Source organism: Bos mutus, chromosome 2 (genome assembly GCF_027580195.1).
Source record: "Bos mutus isolate GX-2022 chromosome 2, NWIPB_WYAK_1.1, whole genome shotgun sequence".
NCBI classification, from domain to species: domain Eukaryota; kingdom Metazoa; phylum Chordata; class Mammalia; order Artiodactyla; family Bovidae; genus Bos; species Bos mutus.
Window position 1 is genome coordinate 15,646,367 of NC_091618.1, and position 25,510 is coordinate 15,671,876.

At 45.7% G+C, this 25,510-nt stretch overlaps 1 protein-coding gene across 4 annotated transcripts in view; it reads right to left on the reverse strand.

Annotated features, from left to right (window-relative positions):
• Positions 1–24,867, reverse strand: part of EIF4E2 (eukaryotic translation initiation factor 4E family member 2) — a 31,018-nt gene extending 6,151 nt beyond the window's left edge. The window contains exons 1-7 of one of the 4 annotated variants that reach the window (XM_070385118.1): positions 24,720–24,867; positions 16,266–16,380; positions 15,104–15,238; positions 10,945–11,049; positions 8,597–8,749; positions 8,358–8,494; positions 1,597–1,675 (exon numbers count right to left, since the gene is read on the reverse strand). In XM_070385118.1, coding sequence (XP_070241219.1) covers positions 1,630–1,675; positions 8,358–8,494; positions 8,597–8,749; positions 10,945–11,049; positions 15,104–15,238; positions 16,266–16,380; positions 24,720–24,739 — 711 coding nt within the window. In that variant the 5' untranslated portion in view covers positions 24,740–24,867 and the 3' untranslated portion in view covers positions 1,597–1,629. The other 3 variants (XM_070385109.1, XM_070385129.1, XM_070385124.1) reach the window with 3 other exon arrangements.
• Positions 24,868–25,510: the final 643 nt, after the last annotated feature.

Below are 25,510 nucleotides of genomic sequence, written 5' to 3' on the forward strand. Positions count from 1 at the left end.
CTAGTGCCAGCTGAAGGGAGAAGGAATAATTTTAAGTTTTCTTCTATTCTGTCTCTTCCAACTTCATTTTAAAGCCCCCTCCCAGGTGCCCATGGAACCTAAGATGCTGTTGAATTTTAAAGGTACCATCATTCTATGTACTTTGAGAAGTAAACACTGCCATTAAACTATGACAAAAACCTTTCTTATCACATTCAGTGTAAAAATCCTAATTTTAGGGATCTTCAAAGCAGGAAAAAAAGGAATTTTATATATGGTAATGCTGTTAAAGGAAGTCCTGTATCGCACCAGGACTCTGGAAATTTTACTTACGGACGTATTTTGAATGTCTGCTATTTCCCAGCCTACAAATCAACGTGTCGGTATTAGAACTAATACATGTTTTCATCCCTCTTTGATATACTAGCCACCATCTTAGAATTCTATATTGAGTATACTTTACAGAGAATTCCTTTGAATTTCAATTCTGAAAACCTAGCATTATCATCTAAAAACTGAATTTGTGATGAAGGAATTAAACTATTTGAAAAAAAGATATGAGTGGCCTGAGTGTACAGGAACTCCAGGACTGTTTGTTACTCAGACCCCAGACACTCGCTCTGTCCCTCACAGGGTCATACTCTTTGGCTCATCTAGGGAAGAAGGCAGGTCTCCTTTCCTTGAAAAAGTCTCCCTTGCTTCCTGTTCTGAAGCGGAGTTCTGAAACAACTATTAGAGCTGGCATGTTCTTTTCCAATTTGAGAAATTCTCCATTTCTTAGGGATGGGGTCGGGGGGTTGGGGGCGGGGATAGTTAACGTCCAGGGATGTGCTTTTGGGCCAGGCACATGCAGACCCTGTCCCTGTAGCCATTCCTCTCATCCAGAATAAATTCATTCAATTCCTTCTGCTAAAGAGACAGACATGGACTGGGAACTCCCTTAACTGAAATATAAATATTCTTAAAAGGAATGCTTCGCTGACCCAGCCTTTGCTATCCCAGGGCCCCTCTCTGCCAGCAAACACGTGTTGGTCTCACCATAATACCGTCTGGAACCATGCTTCCTACATAGCCCTGAAATCTCCCCCATCCCCCACCATTCACTTTAGCCTTTGAAACTTGGAGGTTCCATCACTGTTTCCTCACAATTGATAAATACCACCAGCAAATGAGACACACCTCTCGCCTAAGTCATACAGGGGCCAGAGGAACTGCCCTATTAGTCACAGGACACTGCCAGATAGCTTAAACATGGTCATGTCTGGGAATTGAAAAAAAAAAAAAGACTTCTGGTCCATTTATAGTCATGAAATGTCAGGATCCAGAGACCAGAGATATTAGTCTGTGGAACCTCACTTTCCAGATTAGAAAGCAGAGGTGCAGTGAGGCTCATCGACCTGCCCAGGGGTTAACTGGGAGACACATGACCCAGGGAGGATGGTAAGTCAGCAGCTCTGGACTCAGTGTTTTCCTCCAAGACGGTGGGTGCCTGGAACAGGCTCAGTGTTGGCAGAGATAAGCCTGGGGACAGATGGGGAGGGGCAAGCCCTTGGGAGGAGGGTCCTACGGTTGGGAGGGACATCACAGGGTTACGGAGTAAGATAGACGAGGCCCTACCCTGAGTGTGAGAGACAGAGGGGGAGCGTCCGATCAGCGGCCGCTGCTGTTCACCAGGCCATGAAACTCCTCCCAGGCCCTGGCAAACCAGAGACAAAAAACACAACAGCACATTCAGATCAGAGGCTTTTTAACAGAGAGCAGACAAGATAACCCCACACCCCAATTCAGATACCCTCAAGGTCAGGTGGGGCCCACTGATACCTGGAAGCACAGCAGCGAGGGTCCCCGCCTAGACTTTCCGGTTAAGCAGGGTGGCTGACACCTTTCAGGGGCACCTGGCACTTCTGGCTCATGCTACTGCCCATCTGGCCCTCACTGTCCCCGAGAGGACTTCCACGTCCTTCCAGCCACTCCTTCCACAAGTCTACTAGGGAGGCCACGGAGGTCAGATTAAATTCACACACCATGGGAGACACTTCCCATTCACCGAGGTGAGGGGCAGCAGCGCTTTCTGTCTTGGGGATGTGAGGAGAGGAGGAAGAAATGATTTTTCTCCATCAGGCCTCACCCTGATGAGGTAAAGGCAAGTACCTAACAGCATTAAGATGCTGATGCAAAGACGTGGTGAGGAAATAAGACTGCTTCATCTGCTTCCATACTTCAAACCTTTCAGCTCAGACCCCAAATTCATATCAGGTTCCATGCGTTTCTGATAATACACAAGTAATGATTATCTTAAAAAGTTGTATGTGCCACAGCATTTCCAAGGACCAAACTCCTTTGAAATTGCCCAGGACCAATGCTCAACGCAACTTTAATGCTTATTACCTAAATTTAGAAACTGGAGCTAGGAAGGGATAAGGAATGTGACTGAGGGGCAGAGTCTCTTGGATGACGTTCCACAGAGAATGAGCCTTGGTGGCTGCAGGCCAGACACCAGGAGAAAGGCTCCCTCGTGCCTCCAAAGCCCTGACCCACCTTAAGTTCTCTGAGAGGAGCTGACGTCCTTCCTTTTTGCCTGAGCCATTTTTCAGCCACTTAGGGACAAACTGTCAGGTAACTTCCCTGGGAATTATACATAAAATGGGTAATTTGGGGCCTTCGAATCTAAAATCCCTTACCGTCAATTATTCCATTTGTGGCTTAAAGGGGTGAAATACTCATGGCAACAACATATAGGGTTTAATATGTTAAAATTATTTGCTCACTACAGGTTTAATATTATGGTCACTAAACTACACTTCATCACTAGGTCTCCTACAGATAGCTTTTCTTCTTTTTTCAAATAGGAAGGGATGAAACAAAGACCTGGCCCAATAAATTCATTCTTGCATGCAATCATCACATCAGTTTCATTAGTTATTTCCCTTTTGAAGAGCAACACTTATAAATTAATGACGTAGCTCTCAGAACAAGAGACTGATCCACAGTTAATGGTTTCTTCAGAGTATCGCCAAAATCCAGATACATGTATGTTCACTGAATGGAAGGAAAACGTTAAGAGCGCTCAGTAAGCATGTGTCTTGTCAGTTCACAAACTCAGTTTCCACGGAAAGACATGTTTCACAGCTCTTTCTGGAGAGATGGTAACACGATGAACTTTGAGTCCATCAGTGATGGCAGGAGGTCATTTCACTCTTCAACTCCAAGTGAAGATAAAGAGAATGCAAAATCTGACACCCAGGCAATGACCCAGGAAACCCCTCTTCTCATTCTAAGAGTGAGGTTTAAGTTATATTTAAGCAAGTTAGGTGTCAACAAGAAACTGCATGGCTGTGTTGAAGGTTCACCTCATTTATCCTTTAGTTTCCAGAAAGGCCTACACTAGTCCAAACGGAAGTTCTCTATGTCAAGAACTTACAGAAATAGGGATTTCAGAGTTCCCCTCTAATCCAGTTTAGCATTAAACTGCCCTCCTATTTTCTTCAGCAGTATATTCTTTACATGGAAAACTTCAACATGAAGAATCTGGGCAAAGAAATTTCCTCAGGTGGATTCAGTGGAGATAAAATCACTGCTCACAGTCATTGGTACAATCACTGGTTTTCAATGCTTGACTAAGTAAACCAACCGCCTGAAACTAGGTGCGAATGTTCTGGCTATTTTCCACCTGGCATCCCAGGCATATATGTAATTTTAAAACTTGTTTCTTTGAAAGGTGAACAAAGAACAAGTTAAATGTTATATCTGGCATGTAAACTGAGTTTCCTAAAAACACTTTTTCCCCCTATTATCCTAATACAACCTACAGGGAATTCTAAACAGATTCAAATGACAGGGTAACAATGAGTCCTTTCAAGACCACTTTTTACCAGCTGGCTTACCAGCGAGCAAATTCTAAGGGCAGAAATCTCATCCCTTAACTCTGCATTTGCCCCCACTCTGGCCCAGCCCCACTTCACAGCATTGCCCTCGGCTGGCCCTCATGCTTACAGATGAGCTGGGCCTCCTGCTGATTTGGGCTTTACCTTGCACATCAGCGTAGAGGGACATTTCCCAAAAGCAAAGCCTGGCCAGCAATGATGCTGGGTGATGCAGCGCCCCCAGCTACAATTTAGCTGTGGCAAGAGAAGGGATGGTTGGTCCCTGCCTACCAAGTTCAATATTTAAATACAATGAAATCTAGATGTGGTGGAGTCCCCACAATTTGACCCATTTCTCCTCTAAAACAAATGAATAAAGACAAGTCACCTACCCTCAGCTCTCTGTGCAGAGGGGCCTGGTCAGTCTTCCCAACACTGTGGCCCACCGAGTGTAACAGGCCCTGTCTTCCCCTTCCCATCCCAGGCCAGAGGCACAAAAGGACTCAACAGACTATTCCAAAGAGGAATTTCCTCACAAAAGACACTGCTGTTTTATACGGCCCTGTGGTCGACCCAACTCTTTTCCTGGTGGTCCCATGATTCTGGGGTGCAAGTCTGGCTGTGTTATGAGGCTGTCCGCCTGCAAGGACCCAAATCTCTGAAACCTCAGCCACACACCTAACACCTGATTTGACCATTTTCCCACTTCTCAGTGGGCCCGTGCACCCTTAAGGGACTGACTGTTAGCAGTAAACAAGGGTGTGAGGCAGCAAGCAGTGTTCCCTCTGCAGCAAAGCAGCTCACCATGCCCCTTGCGCAGCGGCAGCAGTCACCTCTTAGCTCAGCAAGGGGTGCTAGCAAGGAATGCAGCAGGAAAAGGCCATGAGCAGTGTGATGAAGGAAGGCTGGGGAACGAGACACTTGAGATAGGACGCTGGAGACTGGATGGAAACACAGCAAGGGGGAGGGACACCTGACTGAGAAAGCTGAGCCACCCCTAGAACACTCCCCTCACCATTTCCAGGACCCCTCATCTCCAGAGTACGTGGGAGAGAATAAGTGTTGCTCTTTCCTCCTCATGTCCCTTCAATTCTCAAGTCCAAGCAGTTGTTGTTCCTTGGCTCAAACACAGCCACGCCTGTGGAAGAGCCATGGTGGAAGGACAAAGCAGAACAGTCCTGGCTTCCGTTCAGATGTGGCAAGGCTCAGAGGGGTCAAGGTCAGTTTGGTGCTTTCTGATCAACTCTTACACTGGTAGGTGGCATCAGGCTCAACCTCTGGACCAGCTATATTAGCTGAAATTAAGATCAATACATGTGGACATCACAGCGGAAGGCAAGAGGGAAAGGGCCATAGAACGTCATTCTTTGACAAACGCTGAAAACATAGAAAATATGTATTTCCACACATCAACCATCTCCATCTTTCAGGAACTTTTAAGTAATTTGGGGTAAGTGATCACAAAAAGCAGCAATGACAGAGCCACCTCCAGGATGCTCAGCTCATGTGCTAGTCCTGATGTGTGGTCTGTGGGATCCCAGGCCTCATGGAGGCGGATGGGCGGTCAGATGGCACAGCTCAGGGCGTCACTGCCAAAATGGAGCAGCACAGCCACTTCGGAGAACTCCACGCTATGCCCACAGCCATCTTCACAGATGCTATCAGGCCACGTGGCCTAGTGTGGGCAAAAGTGGTTTATTTATGGTTTGGGTGGAAGCTCTACAGAAAACCTAAAGTCACATTAAGCCTTGCTAGATTTCTCCATGCAGGTTAGGGGCTTGAAGGCCAAGTTGCAGCACATACATGCCGAGCCTCAAAAACACATGGGGGGCTGGGCCATGCTGTGGTCAGATGTCCTAAGGAGCAAAGTCACACAGGACAAAGACACGTCCCCACCCCCAGGTCCTGGTGCACGACAACCCTAGGGACTGGGCAAAGGGAAGGGCTAGAACTTTGCGAAGTGTATGCAGGGTGAGCTCAGAGAGGAAGATGAGCTGGCTCCAAGGGGAGAACAGAAGGGGAAAGGCTGGCAGAGAGCTTGCGGTTGGGAGGCTTTGGCCGGTGAGGAAAGCCCACTTACACAAAGCAAGGAAGCTCTACACACACAGCGGCACACAGACGGAAGCAGGGCTTTACCTCCAAGCAAGAGATGTCTTTGAAGTAAGACAAATGAAGTCAGCCAAGCGAAGGTCAAGGATCCCCCTTTCCAACCTGATGGACTTTTGAGCTGAATTCTAAATCAGAAATCACTCTGTTCCTGTCCTCAGCATGACTGGTGGAAACTTAAATACCAAAAAAACTGGGGTCTCTTTCTGAGAGCCAGATGTCACCTCAGTGTCAGACCTCAGCGGAGATGGAACAAAATACCGTGTGATGTGATACCATGGGCTTATGGAAATGAGGCTGCATTCCCCAGATGGCCCTCCACGGAGAAGTCTGTGCCATTCCTTAATATGGTGACAGTCAGTCTGAAAGGCCACTTCTTTGATGCACCATAAAGAGCAAGAGCATGAGACAAGCTAGTTTAGCACCATTTATTAAGTGATCTCAGCTGTTGTTGTAGCTGCTGCGTGTCAGCCTGTTCTTAAAACATAAAATGCTCTTCCAATTCCTCTTGTCCGGGACGGAAGGATCTTCCAGGTAGCACACCAACAGAACAAGAGACTCCGATGACGCCGGCTTCAATGACGGTGCCATCCAGAGAGGGAGAGGGTCATGGCACATTCAACCGCGGCTTCCAGAGGTTTTGAAAAAGGAGCCTTTGGGAGCCCAGCCTGCCTGGCATTCTAGTGGAAGTGCAAAAGGTTGGCATGTTGGGAGAGAAAGAGAGGGAGCCGCGAGGGGAAAGTGGCATCTAGGTGTCAAGGAGGGGTTTCTGGCCCCTGTGGCTGCAGGGCTGGAGGACTAGGCAGACCTCTGATAAAGCAGCAAGCAGCAGACTAAGGCACCAAGCCCCAAGGCTAGCCTAGACTCTATGGACCTGTATACATTGCTACAGAAGTCAGGAAGAGCTGCTTCAGGGTATTTGAAAGGGAGAACAGTGGAGAGGGGAGAGTTGAAAAATATCTCTTTCCCTTTCCTATCCGGGTGAAAAGGTTGCTTAGGGGTGGAGTGGGGGAATTGGGGCGGGGCATTTGGGAACACTGAACACAAGAGTCCTAGTAAAAGTAGGTGTGGACCTCTCCAGCCTAGACTGAGTCTGGCTGGAGGACAGAAACTACTTGTATTCCAGAACAAATAAGAAGAAAAACCTGCCAAGAGAAAAACAGTGCTGACCCAGGGCTGCCAAGGCAAGCCCTCAGGGTAGTAATGGCTAATAACTGCTGGTGGCTGTGATGAGCCACACCCAGCCATTTCAGACAGACCACCTCCTATGGCAGCATTCCCAGTTAAAAACTGGAGCTTAGCTGGTATGAGCCAGTTCCACCCACAACATGATCTGTAAATGCATGGGAAAAGATTCCCAAACTATCTGCCTGAGCGCCATCGTTGGGCTCATTACTATAATGCTTGTAATAACAGCGTGGTGATGTTATTACTAACAATGATGAGAGCAATAATCCTTGACCCTGTGAGAGCATTCCCCATCTGAGGACCTTCAATTACAAAGACTGAATCAGCCTCACAAACAAACCTGCTCAGTAAAGCCCTCATACCCCCCACTTTTCCGATGGGACAGGTGAAGCAGAGTGGCAGAGACTTTTCAAAGGCACGCAGTGGTATCTGAGTCAAAGGACAGAACTACACCCATAGGTCCTGACTCCTAGCTGGCTTGCTCTCCCTTCACATGTGAGAAAACTCTTAACAGCCACTCCCCACAATGTGTCTATAACACCCTGAGTTTATTTATGATCTTTGGTCACTGAAGGAGCAACCCCGGCCAGTGATTCTCACTTGTGGACGTCCAGCTCCACTCCCCTGAGTCTCAGGCAGACTGCTGAGCTAACTTCCCCTCTGGCATTCCTGCTCCCCTTAGAGTCTACTCTCACACACACACTGTTCTGCTTCCACTTCGACTTCAGCTCTGCACACAAGGAAATAGAGTCATCATTCCTGGTAAAGAAGTCAATTTCCCGGGACAGAGAGCAGACTGAAGCTAACAAGTTAAAAAGACATGCAAAAGTGGAGTGAGAGACAGACAGGGAGGAGGGCCTCACTGTTCAGTGAAATTATTTTAGAAACCGCAAGAAAAAGAGCACTTTGTCTTTCATTTTGAGACAGTGGTTAGTGAAGTAAAGACAAGACAGCCTGTGTGAATACAGCAAGCCCAGGTGGTTCAGCTGGGACTCTGCAAAAGGGATCTCTCATCCAGAGCACCCAGGGTGCAGGCAGGCAGAGAACCGCACCAGCAGAGAACGGCTATGAGTGGACAGAAGCACTGGGGGAAGACTGGTCTGTCCCTTCTCCTTAAGTCAGTCTCCTGGAAGACCATATTCCTCTGGACCCGACTAAGGACCTACTTTTGCTGAACTCAGGGACACGCCCCACACCCCCCCAATCCCCCACAACACATACTTGATGCTGTCGGTGTGGGTTTTGTATTCCATAATGGTGTTGGGAGGTAGGTTAAGCACTCGCCGAAGCGTATCCCGTATGCGGGCCGTGGTGGCTTGATCGCTGGCAGTCTTATTCCATATGGAAATAATGTCCTCCTATAGGAGGGACGACAGAAGGATTCATCAAAGGAAACTGGAGGCAGTGAGAAGAGCAGAGGTGACACACATGAAAGCAGACCTGCCCGCGAGGCGGCTTACCTGAAAGCGGACAGAGACCACAGCCCCGCAGATCTCCTCCCCAACCATGAACTGTTCCCCCAGCATAGCCAAGATGAGATTCTCCCAGCAGCGGGATGCCAAGCCCTTCCGCAGTCGAATTATCCACTTTCCGCCATTTTTATTTGCATCATCCTGTAAAAAAAAAAAGTATTAAAAGTTAAAATATGGTCTCATAGCATTAGGGCCAAGGATCCATGATCACTGAGAAGTCTTGCTGTTTTCCAACTATTCGACTCTATAGGAAAATGTGGTAGGACTACAGGAAGAAACGAGAAAAAAGAAACACAAGGTGGGGATCCTTGCAACCAGCCATTAAAGAAAAACAGCCACACAGACCCTTTAAACCAATCCTCTTTTGGGAACTCCCTGGCAGTCCAGAGGTTAAGGCTCAGCACTTTCAGTACCAGGATCCAGGTTCAATCTCTGGTCGGGGAACTAAGATCCCACAAGCCATACAGTGTGGCCAAAACAAACCAACCAACCAACCCTCTTTTTTGAAAACTACATCAAAATGAAATAATGTCAGATTTCAAACACAGATCATTCCTTACTTCATTTGCTAAAAGTTTATCAAGTGTCACCATGTCCCCAAATACAGACATGACATCACAGTCTCTACCCAGATCCAGTCTAGTGAAGCAGACAAACAAGAAAACTAATTGCAGTAGTGCAGTCTGACAAGTACTGCTGTAACAGAGATACATACAGGAAGTTTATGAAGAACAAGACAGTCAGAAACACCCAGGAAAAGGAAAACATTTCAGCTGGGTTGTAAGGGACACAGGAGTTAGCCAGGTGAAGGGCTCTGTGGGCACTGGGAAGGACATGGCTATGTGCAAACACTGACTGTGAGGCAGAGATGCAAAGAGGAAGATCTAGCTACACTGAAGGGAGGGTCTGGAGAGGACAAGTGACAAGTGCTGAAAGGTAATTAGGAGTAAGATCATGTGTGCAACAGAAAACTGCATAAGATTTTTAATTAAGGTGTGTTTGTGTGTGGCAGGGGCGGGGGTTCCCTGGTGGCTCAGATGGTAAGGAACCAGCCTGCAATGCAGGAGACCTGGGTTCGATCCCTGGGTCAGGAAGATCCCCTGAAGGAAGGAATGGCTACCCACTTCAGTATTCTTGCCTGGAGAATCCCTGTGGACAGAGGATCCTGGTGGGCTACAGTCCGGGGTCGCAAAGAGTCAGACAGGATGGAGTGACTAATGACTAAGCACAGCATAGCACATGTGTGTGTGATCATGTCTGTCTTCTGGAAGAATGCTCTGGCATCAGCATAGAAAAGATGGACTACAGCAAAGAGATCATAGAGCTCAGCTCTGGGTCTCCGGTGACTGCCCCTAAGCTTATTTTTACTCACTTTAACCATATGTATACTATGGTAATGTATAACACACACATAAAACTAGTCTATGGGAAGTTCAGTTCAGTTCAGTTGCTCAGTCGTGTCCGACTCTTTGCGACCCCATGAATCGCAGCATGCCAGGCCTCCTTGTCCATCACCAACTCCTGGAGTTCACTCAGACTCACGTCCATTGAGTCGGTGATGCCATCCAGCCATCTCATCCTCTGTCGTCCCCTTCTCCTCCTGCCCCCAATCCCTCCCAGCATCAGAGTCTTTTCCAATGAGCCAACTCTTCGCATGAGGTGGCCCAAGTCCTGGAGTTTCAGCTTCAGCATCAGTTCTTCCAAAGAAATCCCAGGGCTGATCTCCTTCAGAATGGACTGGTTGCATCTCCTTGCAGTTCAAGGGATTCTCAAGAGACTTCTCCAACACCACAGTTCAAAAGCATCAATTCTTCGGCGCTCAGCTTTCTTCACAGTCCAACTGTCACATCCGAACATGACCACTGGAAAAACCATAGCCTTGACTAGACAGACCTTTGTTGGCAAAGTAATGTCTCTGCTTTTGAATATGCTATCTAGGTTGGTCATAACTTTTCTTCCAAGGAGTAAGCGTCTTTTAATTTCATGGCTGCAGTCACCATCTGGAGTGATTTTGGAGCCCAAAAAAATAAAGTCTGACACTGTTTCCACTGTTTCCCCATCTATGGGAAGAGTAATCCCCCCCCCAAAAAAAATCCTTCAATGTTGCTCTAACACCATGTTAGTGAGAAAACAACCTTTGAAAACCATCCACACGAACAATGGAATCGGGGCTTTTTCCTAGAGTTCCCATTTCCAAGGATGTACCAAACTGTTATGCAGCTTTCAAAGAAGACTTTAACCAACACCTGGCACTAACCCCCAAACCAAACAAACAAAACCCCCCCGAAAGACAGAAAACTTCCTCAGAAAAACAGTCTAAGGCTCTCAGTTCTCACCTCCCACATGGGTTTAATTCCTTCTTTGAAGAGATGGAAGTCGCTGTGGCCTGTCAAGTCCCCGGGACGCACCATGTGGCTGTAAAACCTCCAGAACTGCTCCACCTGCAGAGAGAAGACAGCAGAGTCAAGAGAGGCACCTTCTTTTTCTTTGGGTGAATGTGAGATTTAAGAGAAGAGCATAACCACGGAAGACACTCTGCTAGAGGCTCTACTTTTTGGAGGACAGGTGTTCATTCTGGGGATTGTGGGGGAAGAACAACATCTAGAAGGGAAGCAGACTATCTGTTTTGATAAAAGAATAATGTCATACTGTTGACACAAGAATAAACTCTTTAGGCGAGAATTGCCCAGCCTCAGCCAGGAGCCTTAGTTGGTAAAATGTCAATACGCATCCTCCTGTGGAAGCCGCAGGAGAATCACCACATGCTGTAGGAGGACTTTGTTTTACACAATAAAAACCACTTAGGTTTGAGGTATATTCAGGGCCACATAACCTCAGCTTGAACCAAATCACTTAAAAAAAAAATACAGTATTATTAACATTGTGAATTAACTAGTCATTGTGCTCTATAGTACATGCCCAAGACTTATTTATAACTGCAAGTTTGGGCACTTCCTGATCAGAGGTTTACTGCCAAAATACAGCATTAGCTACACTAAAGTACACTTTATTTCTATAGAAATAGTTATTGAGCATTAAGTGACAGAATCAACCACAGGCACTACTCCATACCATGGTGCCCTTGCTAAGGCCCAGATGGTCCAAAAACCAAGCAGGCCTTAGCTTCCTCACTCAGGGTTTAATTCTCTCTTCTTAGCTATAAAATTTCTCTTTACTCCTCCTTCACAGTCCTGTTAGAAAATATACATATTTCTCTATAAAATGTATGCTTATTTATATTTATCACACTATTTCTGTTTTTCTCACTAGTGATTTGATAAGAAATTACTTCCCTGTGCATAAGCATGCGTTCATGCTAACTCACTCAAGTTGTGGTCAACTCTCTGGGACGTTACAGACTGTAGCCCACCAGGTTCTTCTGTCCATGGGATTGTCCAGGACAAGAATACTAGAGTGAGTTGCCATGCCTTCCTCTAGGGAATCTTCCCACCCCAGGGATCGAATTAACATCTCTGACATCTCCTGCATTGGCAGGCGGGTTCTTCACCACTAGCGCCTAGTGGCGCTTCCCAATTGGGAAGCCCTTGATTACTTTCCTATTCCTCTGCAATTCACAGAGAGCACCTACAAAGTACTTGGCAGTCAAGTGCACACTTTACAAGTAAAGAAAAAATGTGTAACAGTCTGAAGAAAACAGCTGGTATTTGCCAAGAAACTGCTGAAGATGCTCTAAATAAACATGAAGCAAGATTCCATAATGTGCAGGTAAAAACAGGTACCATGCAGACAGAGATTCAGGTCACACTCCCGGATGTGGATAGCAACTGAGGAGAAACCCTAGACTGTGTGAAATGGCTGTGCCTCTCAATCCTCTAGAGCACAGAAACACGGGAAACATCTCATGTTACAAGGAAATTAGGAACAAAGCCATCTGCAGGACTTCATCACAGTATTTCACCTCAGCGAGTGCCATGCTTAATGATACCCAGGGATCTGGGTCAGTGAATGGTCCTATGCATACAACGAGCAATAATCTTTTCCCCACTCTAACAGTGCAAAGAAATGAAGCTCGCCTTCTAGAAACTGTAGCTCACTGTGAATAAGGACTTGATGGAAGTGGTGGGGACAGAGCATACCAATCACCCCCAATCCTCCAGTGGAGCACTGCTTTATTAACAGTTTGGTCTCCACCAATCTGAGAGCCATTCTCTACAATCTTATGGCCAGAATTCTATACCCAAATCACAACAGAGATAAAATAATAGGCAGGTTGAGAAATAGTATTAAAACTTTTTTTTTTCATTCTCTTAAGGCAACTTGCATTTTTAAAACTTTCAACTGAAACCAAAAAATCAATGTTTAGATTCAGAACATGGAATGCAGAAAAGACTTTAGAAATCATCTCGACTACTTTCTTTGCTTTATAATTGAGAAAACGGTTTCAGAACTTGCCCCAGCTCACAGTCAAGCAGCAGAATGAATGACACTTGTGATCCCCAAGTCCAACGCTTTTTTCATTTCAAGATATAGTTTTCTTAGTCACCTCAAGAACTTTTAAATAGTGTCAAATACTAGGACCGAGGACTAGTGGGAAATACTTTAGCATCATTAGTTTCAAAATGTAACTACTTTTCTGTGAGGAATATTGTGGGACACTTCCCAATGCCTCGACTTACATGACACTGGTGAGTATAAAGCAGCATTAACCCAAGATGATGCTGATGATCGAACTGTTCAACTTAGCATATATGCCCAAAGAAAACAAAAACTCTCCTTGTACAAGCTGGGAAAATTCACACATATTTTTTTTAAGCGGGAAAGAAAAATGCTAGAAGTAGTTATAATTATGCTAAAATAATTGAACAAAATCCTGAATGAAAGCTGATTCCCCAGAGTTCAGTTTCTTCTCTGATCCTAAGTGCTTAACCAGTTGTTCATAACACTATGGCTGCCATTTTACCTGAAATGTCTAGCAAGCTATCAAAATTTTTGTGGATTCAGGAATGTTAGGATGACATGGATAGTTTTTTTAATTCTATTGTTCTCTCTTCCAAGAATTCCTTCCTTTCATCACTTGTTCAAATTTTCTGAATTCAATCTTAAACCCATCTCCTTCCCAAAGAGGCTTCTCCAGGCTGAAATGAATCCCTTTACTCTGAACTGCAAGAGCACTCTAGCTATTTATGCACCTCCTAAACTGCCTCCCTGTATTAGAAATTCCTGGGCATGTCTTATTTCCCTAAGGGCAAGGTTTTTTTAGTCATTTTAGAACACTATTATGCCCCAAATTCATTCAACAAACTTTTCTTGAACCAAATATGTACCCGTGCACAGCTACTTCTAATAATTCAAAAAAGTCTTAATTTAACAGTAATAAGAGAGCACAGGCCAACTAATACAAGATCTTTGCTTGTGGCTGAAATATCAACTCAACATAATCAGATGATATGATTATCATTATATATGCATCTGTTTAATAAATATAGCCTGTCTGGTAAACAAACACTTTGAAAAACTGGAGCATCCTGGCATGCATTTGGGTATACAGAAGACTGAAAGAATGTAGGCTTTGGAAGGTGGTTTTTACAGCCTACCCAACCTGAGTCTCAATACTGGTTCCTCCACTTAATCCAGTCAATTATAACTGACTTGAGACTTCAGATCAGATACTTAACCCAAGTCTCATTTTTCTCATTTGTAAAATATGGATAACATCACTGACCTCATAGGGCTATCATAACGATCAAAGGAAACTATATAAGTGACTATTATTGTGTGTCCTTCCTCTTTACTAATTTATTTTAAAGTTTACTGTCTATTATTGTTTCCTTTTCCAGTGTCTGCATTTTAAACAGAACGAATACCTTAATAACTTCAAGAAAATAACGAATCCTGCATTTGATTCTGCCCACAGATCAACTGTACGAAATACATAACAATCTTCACCAAACAAGACTGGCTTTAGTCGCAGACAAGCCTCTCACGGTTTACAACTCTAGTTTTCTGTGAGGAAGATGAGACAGTGCGTGGGCTCACTGTACTGACAGTGCCCACAAAAAAACAGAGACTTGCTTTTCCTTCTGAACACAGAACAAAGACGCTAGTTTATGTGTAATCACTGACATATCTGAAACCCGATGTGAGGTTATTAAAACAAAAACTTTTAAATTTTATTCTCAATTTTACTGACAAGCTTCATGAGGACACCATGTACTATAAAATTTTGTATCTCCCATAACACTTTGCACACAGAAAGGACTCCATAAATACCTACTTAAACAAACCAGTGTTTTTGTACTGTCCCCATCTGATCAATTCCATGATTTATGCACTTATTGATTCTGACATATGTTGCCTACGGATATATAATGAGAAATAGAAGAATGAACCAATTTAGCTTTACAGACTCAGGTCAGTCAACTAAGGAAACCAGAGTCCTATGTAGGTTACCAGGAGGGTAGATAAACACAAAAATGTAAATACAGACAAGAATGTACTACCAAAGCTTACTATGTTAAACCACCCAGTACTCACAGAGGCAAAGGTGCCAATCTGTTTGATATTCTGTTCATAGCTCTGTGAGCTGGTGGGACGGCCGGGGGTTCTCCTGGAGTACCAAAAAGTGTAGTTATACTGCAGTGGGTGCTCGGCCGGCCCAGGGACGACAGCCTGTGAATCAAAGGAGGCGTGTTAATCTGGGCATTTTCCACATGCTCTGAGACTGAGAAAACATTTCCCAGTGTTACCCCTTACCACCTCCATTAAAAAGGATACATCCTCAATTACCTGCAATGGGCTCAAGATTCCACTTACATGGTAAATTAGTGGTTAACTCTAAGTTCCTGTAACACTTTCTGTGTTCTTAATGCTTTCGTAACTTTCTACCTCCTACCATGAGTATTATGCTTATATCTCATCTCAACATATTCCCAGGCCAAACACTGCCTCCTCTATGACACCCTATCACTTACTGGCTCATGACACTGGGCAAGTTGCTTAACCAGTTTGTGCCTCAGTTCCTTATCTGTAAAATAGGGAAAACAATAATGACCACCCTCATGGGGCTGCTGAGAGGATCAAATTAACAGCTGTGAAGTGCTTAGCACCATGCCTGACACATAGGAAGTACTCAAAAAATGACAGCTCCTAGGATTACTGCTACTGTTAAATGTAAGTGCCTTGATTCAGGCTCACTCACCTGTGTCCTTCTAGCATGTAAAATGCCTGTATTTGGAATGTAGTAAATATTGTGCAATAAATGAATTAGTAATTGCTTTAATATTTCAAGAAAGAAACTGAGAGATCTATCTCTCGTTCGCTAAAATTCCTCTCTTCCAAGTCACTTTCAGCCTGAATTATTACCGACTAAAGAGTCGAACATTCTAAGTGATGGGCAGGACTGAAATACGGAACAGCAGCTTCTGAAGCAACTAACACCCTTGCTAAATTCCAGGATTAATCTCCCCACCTCAGGCTAGGAGAATGTTGGAAAGCAAGGCAAGAACTCAAGATCCTGTGGCAAGGGGAACCTTCAAAGTCCCAAGATGAACTCCAGTGATGCAACAATCTTTTTAGAGAACAAAATCAGACACTACAAAACAGGGTGTCATCAAGTGCACCCAGCATCCTTCAGATTTCACAAGATCACCAAGTCCCCAGTCCAAAGGCAACGACATCTGCACAACACAGAACTCACCTTCCTCTTGCTGCTGCTCTGACTCTTGTCTCGTTCCGTTTTTTCCTTCTCACCATCTTTCTGTGTGCTGTTTTCTTCATTCTGATCATGGTCCCCACTGTCATCATCTTTCAATCTGAATGGGAAGGCAAAACAACAGTAACCCATGACTGAGCTGATTCTTGCTTATCTAACAAGGCTACCAGGTCAGATGAACCACCATGTAACCAATCAGAAGTCACTCAAGTCATAGGCAATGAGGTGCCCATGAAAGAAAGAAAAGGAAGCAGAAAGGCAACTGGGAGGATTAAGCAAAAATGAAAATGCCCATCAGCTAATTTGTGAATTACAGAAAGCACCATATTCTAGTTTTCTAAAAGTCTGCACAAAAAAGCAAGAGGTAAACAGTGTAAGGGGTTGTTTTCTATGCCAAAAATAGTCAATAACGAGGAGAATTTCTGGATTATATAACTGTTTTGGCATTTCAAATGAACTTGAGAAACTTCCCTTTCTATCCTGCCACTTCTAACTATCTTTCCTACCATTCCCCGCTGCTACTGCTAGTCATTTAATTTCCAAGCTTAGAACTCTCCACTGTCCTGTGCCCTTCCATGCCCACCATGCAGGATATAATACAAGGAAATGTAAGATCCTCTACAACTCGACTGTCAACTGGCATCCCCTTTCCCTCTCTGCCTCCCAAAGCAACCCAGATTTCCACATCTGTGCTATATGCAAACACCACCCCTCAGCCTAAGGCACCATTCCTCCCACATCTGTTTTTCCTACTAGATAGAGGGGGCCCTAGATTGGTGTCTTATTAACCTTTGTATCTTCAGCAACGATGACATGATGCTGGAGTGATGTTAAATGAAAAAGAAATGAAAGGAAGGAAGAAATGTCTTCTTGTCTTGTAAGTTCAGTCAAAAGTACATCAGGTGCCACCTTTCAGGAGCAGTGAAACTACCCTCAGCGCTGTGTATTGGTTTGCTATGACTTCAAACTCACTTATTTATGACTTAAATGAAGATGCTGTTTTGAGATAACAATGAAGTGTCAGTTCAGTTGTGTCACTCAGTCGTGTCCGACTCTTTGCAACCCCATGCCAGTTTCCCTGTCCATCACCAACTCCCAGAGCTTGCTCAAACTCATGTCCATCAGGTCAGTGATGCCATCCAACCATCTCATCCTCTGTCGTCCCCTTCTCCTCCTGCCTTCAATCTTTCCCAGCATCAGGGTCTTTTCCAATAAGTCAGTTCTTCCCATCAGGTGGCCAAAGTATTAAAGCTTCAGCTTCAGCATCAGTCCTTCCAATGAATATTCAGGACTGATTTCCTTTAGGAGTGACTGGTTGGATCTCTTTGCAGTCCAAGAGACTCTCAAGAGTCTTCTCCAACACCACAGTTCAAAAGCATCAGTTCTTCGGTGCTCAGCGTTCCTTATGGTCCAACTCTCATGTCCATAGATGACTATTGGAAAAACCAAAGCTTTGATTAGACGGACCTTCATCACAAAGTAACATCTCTGTGTTTTAATATGCTGTCTAGGTTGGTCATAGCTTTTCTTCCAAGCAGCAAAGTCTTTTAATTTCATGGCGGCAGTCACAATCTGCAGTGATTTTGGAGTCCAGGAAAATAAAGTGTCACTGTTTCCATTGTTTCCCATCTATTTGCCATGACGTGATGAGACCAGATGCCATTATCTTCCTTTTTTGAATGATGAGCTTTAAGCCCGCTTTTTCACTTTCCTCTTTCACTTTCATCAAGAGGCTCTTTAGTTCTTCTTTGCCTTCTTCCATAAGGGTGGTGTCATCTGCATACTGAGGCTATTGATATTTTTCTTGGCAATCTTGATTCCAGCTTGTGCTTCATCCAGCCTGGCATTTCACATGATGTACTCTGCATACAAGTTTAATAGGCAGGGTGACAATATACAGCCTTGATGTACTACTTTCCCAATTTGGAACCAGTCTGTTGTTCCATGTCCAGCCCTAACTGTTGCTTCTTGACTTGCATACAGATTTCTCAGGAGGCAGGTAAGGTGGTCTAGTATTTCCATCTCTTGAAGAATTTTCCACAGTTTGTTGTGATCCACACAGTTGAAGCCTTTGGCATAGTCAATAAAGCAGAAGTAGATGTTTTTCTGGAACTCTCTTGCCTTTTCTATGATCCAATGGATGCTGGCAATTTGATCTCTGCCTTTTTCTATATCCAGCTTGAACGAATGAAGTCTATCAGGATATTATGTGTAGTCATTCATACACATTAACAGGTCAGTAGGCGAGTAGCTCCTGCTGGGAGCTTATCAGCAAAAACAGATAAAGAAGGGAGCATGGTGAGGGGACATTTAGACTATAAATACTGAGTGTTGTGTAAGGAATATCCAAGTTTCCATCTGAGCAAAGCTGTCCTTTGCTGATCTTGCTCTCCGAAGATTGTGAGCCACTTGCTTCTGCAGTGACCAAGCCAACTCTTTGGTGGGCAGTGGTGTCAAACCCTGCAGCTGTCTCTGAAGAGAAGGGACATCAGCTCTGCTGTGGTAAAGCTGACTCCTTTAGCAGTGGTGACAAAATGTTTAGCGGCCCTGCAAAGATCAGCCTGCCCATAACCACCAGTGCTGGAGTTTTCTAGCAACAACTGACTTTTATTTTTGAGCTGGTAGCTGAACTTCAGTTCCTGATTGGCAAAGCCTTCTCACCCAGTGCCAATTCATATAAAGGTACACCTGGGACTAAATTTGGACTGTATTCCTTTCATCTCCCTGTGTCTGGAACAATACTGTGAGTAATCTACCACTGGTTTGGAATATGTTATGTTATTTCTTTACTAGCATCAGCATGTTACTGGCTTATGAAATTACTGTAACTCCCACAGTGGACCGGTGTTAAATAAACTAGTGGCAAAGAAAATCTACCCCTGAGCATATTCTGTCACCCTCCAAAACAAAATACTAGGGCTCTCAGTGAACCTAAAATTCACTGGATCTAGACAAAAAGATAAATGGAAGGTGAATTCACAAAGATAGTAAAAATTCTGTTCAGTCTAGAGCTGGACCATCAACTTACGGATCTTTTCTGAAATCACTTTTCTGGCCCTACCCAGTCACACAGAATTTGACAATTCTCAGGATAGTTACTAGAAGCGGTCAAACTGTAACTCAGACACAGGAATACCTCAGAGCTATTGTGGGTTTGATTCCACATCACAGCAATAAAGCAAGTATCACAAGAAATGGAGTCACACAGATTGTTTGGTTTCTCAGTGCATTTAAAAGTTAGTTGACGCTACACTGTAGTCTGTTAAGAGGGCATTAGGAATATGTCTAAAAAAAATACGTATCTTAATTCAAACCTTAGAGTGGACAAACTACACATGTGCTGGGGTGCCCACTCTGCCCATTTCACAGCCCTGGCTGTAGGATATACTCCTGAGATCGTGCACTGTGCCATGCCCAGCCCCAGCCCCTCCCTGGCCAAGGCAGGACGATAAAGGGCACTGGTAGCCCAGCCTGTCCAATAACCTACGCCTCAGTGCCTTCCTGACTCCTCCTCAGGTCTTCATCCAGGAGGTGAAAGACCTTACAGATTCAGGAGCTGGTGCAGTCAGTCATATGAGCTGCATGTAAGAAAAGCCATGAGGGAATAAAGACAATAAGCAAAAGCAGAGAAGGCCAGGAGGGGCAAAGGGGATGGAGCAGATGAGCAGAGAGAGAGAATGGGGTTTTTCGTGATGCTGCCATCTCTTTGGCTTCCCTGGACGCCTGGGAGACCTAATGGTGCTTACAGTAACTCCTTCCCCATTATGAAATTTGAGTCCGTAGGGTTTCCTTTTGAAGCGGGGCCTGTCCTAGCATCCAAGTCCCACAATATTACCAGCACACTGTGTGTATCAGATGCTATGAATACCTGACACACAGTCTTTTCCCTCCTTTCCGTCCAGTAGTACCAACCCACTGCAGTCCCCAGCTTCACGCCTCTGTTGTGTTCATCATCTGGTCTTTCAAGGAGCTCCTCTTCCCCTCCTTAACTTGTCCTTTAGGACCCAGACTAAGGGCCACTTTCTCTTAAAAATATTCCCTGATCTCTCTCTAGGCTGGGTTGGGACCCCTTCTTCTAAACATCCCCATATCAATGTTTTACTTGTCCTAGCTATACTGTCAGTTTTTTTGTCTCCTGATTACAAATATTTCATGAGTCTTTGTTTCTTTTTTCTTATTGCTTAGGTCCAAGATAGCTCCTAATTCTCTTCTTTAGGGCATATCCCAGGGACTCAAACCATTTCTCTCTTCTCAGCCCCCAACTTCCCACTATACCATCTGGGGTCCTTTCCCTTCAATCTTGGTTGAAAAGGGCACAGTTGCTCTAGCACCTCACATTTTGCTAGCTCCAAGCAAAGCATGTAAGTTTCTTTCTTTTTAGTGCTTTTGCTGCTAACCACTACTGGGAAACAGAAAAATAATAACAAGAATAATTATGTCAGAGAAGAAACAATGCTACTGTGACCCTGGTCCTCAGCTCCCAACTCCCTTCTAAAACAGTAACTGGAAACCTTAAGGGACCTTCATCTAATGTTGTTATTTCTTGAGGGTGGAGCTCTGCACTCTGGGACAACATTTAAGGCAAGTCATTCATCCTATCTTCAGAGGCTACTCTTCCCAGCTGGATGCTGGATCTGAGCAAAGATACTATCCAGGTGGAAATATCAGTGCTCCTTAGACTCAGGCAGGCAATTAGCATCTGAAGCTATCCATGCTGAGCGGTGCCTGATCAGCTCACCAAGCTTCTCCCCAGGTATGTCCTCATACTCTGACTGGACAATTCACTGCAGGTAGGAAATTGGGCTAATCCACCTTCACATGTCCAGTATCAGGAAATGCGGGCAGAAAAGAAACAAGTTTAACACACGGATTTCTAAAATCAAGGCAATACAAGGCAAAATAAGTGCCAAATAAGTGGTTCAGATAGTAGGTAAGAATGGGCTAAAGCTAACAAAGAGAACAGGGACAAAATAAAATCTGGCACCTGGATTTGAAAACCAAGCTCAACCCAGTAGGGACTGCAATACTTAGAAAGCATCTTAACGGTTTTACATTTGAACAGGATTGATAGCAATGGCACCTACTGACTTGATGGGAGTCGGGGGGAAGGAGGGGGTGTGGGGGTGGATTAGGTTACACATGAAGGCCATACAGAAAAGGAGACTAGAACTCCTCTGCAATCTGAGCCCATCAGATTAGACTAGAATACTCAAGTCCAGACACTGGACTTGTAGGACTCTGGCAAACCAAAACATGTCCACATGTCCTTAGGAGCCAAGTGGTGAACCATATAGAGACCAAACAGGCAACCAGTGGCCTAAAACTGCACTTTTTTGCATTAAAAAAAAAAAAAAAACCCTAAGGGTTGGAGTGCTTTCTTTAATTGCTAATTTCAAATGAAAGACAGTTTACTTTTTTTCTCATGAATAGCTAGAAAACAGATGTTTAAAAAAATCTGGCTCAGTATAATGAATAGTTAATAATTGGAACTAATTAAAAATGACCCAGGTTAGGGACTTCCCAGATGATCCAGTGGTTAAGATCTCACACTTTCAATGTAGGGGGCTCAAGTTCAAACTCCGGTCAGGGAACTAAGATCCCATGAGCCACAGGGCACAGCGGAAGGAAAAGAATCCAGGTTAATTTTTGTCAAGATGTGCTTGAACCAACGTTAAACAACCTGGGTATGAATCTCACCATATGTGGCCCTTCCTGTTGTGGGCAACTTATTTCATCTCTCTGCTAAGTCACTTCAGTCGTGTCCGACTCTGTGCGACCCCAGAGACAGCAGCCCACCAGGCTCCCCCGTCCCTGGGATTCTCCAGGCAAGAGCAATGGAGTGGGTTGCCATTTCCTTCTTCAATGCATGAAAGCGAAAAGTGAAAGTGAAGGTGCTCAGTCGTGTCCGACTCCTAGCAACCCCATGGACCGCAGCCCACCAGGGCTCCTCCGTCCATGGGATTTTCCAGGCAAGAGTACTGGAGTGGGGTGCCATTGCCTTCTCCATATTTCATCTCAGAGAGTCTCATTTTCCCTATTTGTAAAACAAAGCAACAAGATCCCCCTTACAGGGTTGTTTGAATCAGTTAATATGTGAAAAGCAGCAAAGTGCCTATAGAAGCCATTATTGCCATTTTCAAATTAGCTTGCTGCTGCTGCTGCTAAGTCACTTCAGTTGTGTCTGACTCTGTGCGACCCCATAGAAGACAATGGCACCCCACTCCAGTACTCTTGCCTGGAAAATCCCATGGACAGAGGAGCCTGGTGGGCTGCGGTCCATGGGGTTGCTAAGAGTCGGACACAACTGAGCGACTTCACTTTCGATTTTCACTTTCATGCACTGGAGAAGGAAATGGCAACCCACTCCAGTGTTCTTGCCTGGAGAATCCCAGGGACAGCGGGGCCTGGTGGGCTGCCGTCTATGGGGTCGCACAGAGTCGGACACGACTGAAGCGACTTAGCAGCAGCAGCAAGCTAATTTGAAAATGGCAATAATGGCTTACTGCAGACCAAAAAATGGAGAAGGAAATGGCAACCCATTCCAGTGTTCTTGCCTGGAGAATCCTGTGGAGGGGGGGAGCCTGGTAGGCTGCTGTCCATGGGGTTGCACAGAGTCGGACACAACTGAAGTGCCTTAGCAAGCATGCATGCATTGGAGAAGGCAATGGCAATCCACTCCAGTATTCTTGCCTGGAGAATCCCAGAAACAGAGGAGCCTGGTGGGCTGCTGTCTATGGGGTCGCAGAGTCGGACACAACTGAAGCGACTTAGCAGCAGCAGCAGATCAAGAAATATTTGGGTAGGAATGGACCAGATGACCCATAAAGTATCTTAAGATAAAATTTTGACTTCTTCAGTTTGGTGGAGAAAGGAGTATAGGGTTGGCAGAAAGCTCCACTGAGACAGGACTCCAATCCAGAGCTAAGACTTGAAGGGCTTAGGATGGGGTTTTTGTTGTTCAGTCGCTAAGTTGGGTCAGACTCTTTTGCAACCCCATGGACTATAGCCTGCCAGGCTCCTCTGTCCATGGGATTTATCAGGCAAGAATACTGGAATGGGTTGCCATTTCCTTCTCCAGCGGACCTTCCCGACCCAGGGATCAAACCTGCATCTCCTGCATTGGCAGGTAGATTCTTCACCAGTGAGCCACCAGGAAGTCCCTGGAGATGGGGGGTGGGACAGTGGTAATCAGTATAGGGATGTGCTCAGCTACACAGTGGGCTACAGAAGCAAAGTCCCAAAGACTTTTTTTCAAGTAGTAGAGCCCTCTCAGCAACCAGGAAACATTCCTGAGGAGCTGCCAAGAGTGCTGGAATCCAGGATCTATGAATTTGCACACCAGCACTCACTGTCCTGGAAAAAGTCCAATTTCCCCTCAGCAACAGTGGGTCACAAACTAAACTAATGGTAATTCCACTTTACATGTATATCTCTCTATTTAACACTTTACAAAGTACCTTTAAGCACTGCTGAATGTGATTTGATCCTTATCACACCCAGTGCAGCAACAAGACACTAATCACTAATGCAGTTTGGATTAACAGAGGCTCAGAGACTCGGTAACTTTCCTGCTGTCAAATAGCTGGTAACTGGTGGGTCTGAGGCTGGAAATCTAGGTCTTCGGAAAAGAAGACAGATTTACTGCTAGACTATTAGAAGAAAGCCAAGAACAAAAATCTACCTCCAGATACAATTGCTGGAGGGAAATGTGCAAAAATTTACGCATTTCCTTTCTGCACCTCCAAAATGTTTGATGCTAGAACTAGGACTCAAACAATAGATAAGGTTCACCCGTTGGGTAAGAAACTGAGTTCTGGGAGAGTATGTTGGAAGAGGGCGAAAAGAGGAGGAAGAAGAAAGGAAGTAGGAAGGAGTCTCAGGAAGATGATGAAAATTCCGTAACAGAGCAGCCGCTGCGCTAATGCGCTAAACGCGGCAGCCACATTACCTCACTGCATCCTCGCAACTCTGTAACATGGGCTCTGTTACGGTCCCTACTTTGCAAATGAGAAAACTGAGACTCAGAGGAGAGGTGACCTGCTTAGGCCAGAGAGGTGTGTGAGAAATGCTGAATTCAGTGGCAGGGCGGCCAGGCTGCGGAAACAACCAAACGGCCGAGGTCTCCGCCCCTCCACGCCGCGGGTAACCCGCACTCGGGCGGGGCGTCCCAAAATCTCCTTCCGGGCCGCACGGCCACCTCCTGCCCCCAGGACACCGCACTTCGCCCTGGGTCCGTACGACCCTGGGGTCCCCGAGACCCCCGCATCCCTCGTCCCTAACCCCCTCATGCCCGCTGGCCGCACAGGGCCGGCCAGACCGCAGCCCGAGTCAGAGATTGTGGCCTGTGCCGCAGTTTGCGCCGCCTGCAGTGCGGGCGGGGGTGGGCGCAGGGAACAGTTGGGGGGAAGGGGCCCCGGGGGACGGCCACGCGCCACTCACGCGTCGAACTTGTTGTTCATCCTCTCGCCGCCACCGTCGCCACTGCCTCACGAAGTGACTTCCGCTCCCCCAGGTCCCTCCGCCTAGGGTCCGGCCACTTCCGGTTGCTCAGGGCACAGCGGAACGTTGGCGCTTTGGCCGGGTAGGGGGCGGATATCCCGGGACGCTTTCCTCCTGAGCTGAGGCGCTCAGGTTTGGCGCCTGTGTGGCGTGAACTCGGGTCTCGGTTCCTGTGCCGGTCCTTGTTCCTGCCTGCCGCCCGCTCTGCTTAGCCGAGGGCGTCCTGACCGCCTCCCGAGGCGGGCTCCGAGAAGGGCAGCTCCGAGTCGCTGAGGGAGCCGGCTCTTGCTAAAAATCCCGACTCCACCTGCAGTGGAGCTGCGCGATCCTGGACTCTTTCCTAACCTCCCTGACGCTGTTTCTTTGGTACTGACCGTCCTTTGATATACTACCCGTATCTTCACGTTGCCTTGTGGATTGATCGAGATAATCAGTGTCAGGCTCTACACAAAGTTGCCCTCAATAAACGGTAGCGATTGTTCATCTTTGCTTACTTGTGCCAGGAGCTACAGAGCTCCTCTCCACCTTCCGAGGCAGAGAGGGTGAGAGACTCACCCCAGGTGGCTGAGCTTGTAAGAGGCTTACAGGAACCAGCAGTGGTCCCTTCATCATCGAATTACCTGCTGCTCCAAATACACAGCAGTGCGTGCAGCGCACACACACGCTCTGGAGTAAATGCAATGAACCTGCTGATGAGTGATTTCGAAAGCCAGCAACCCTGGCTATTTCCG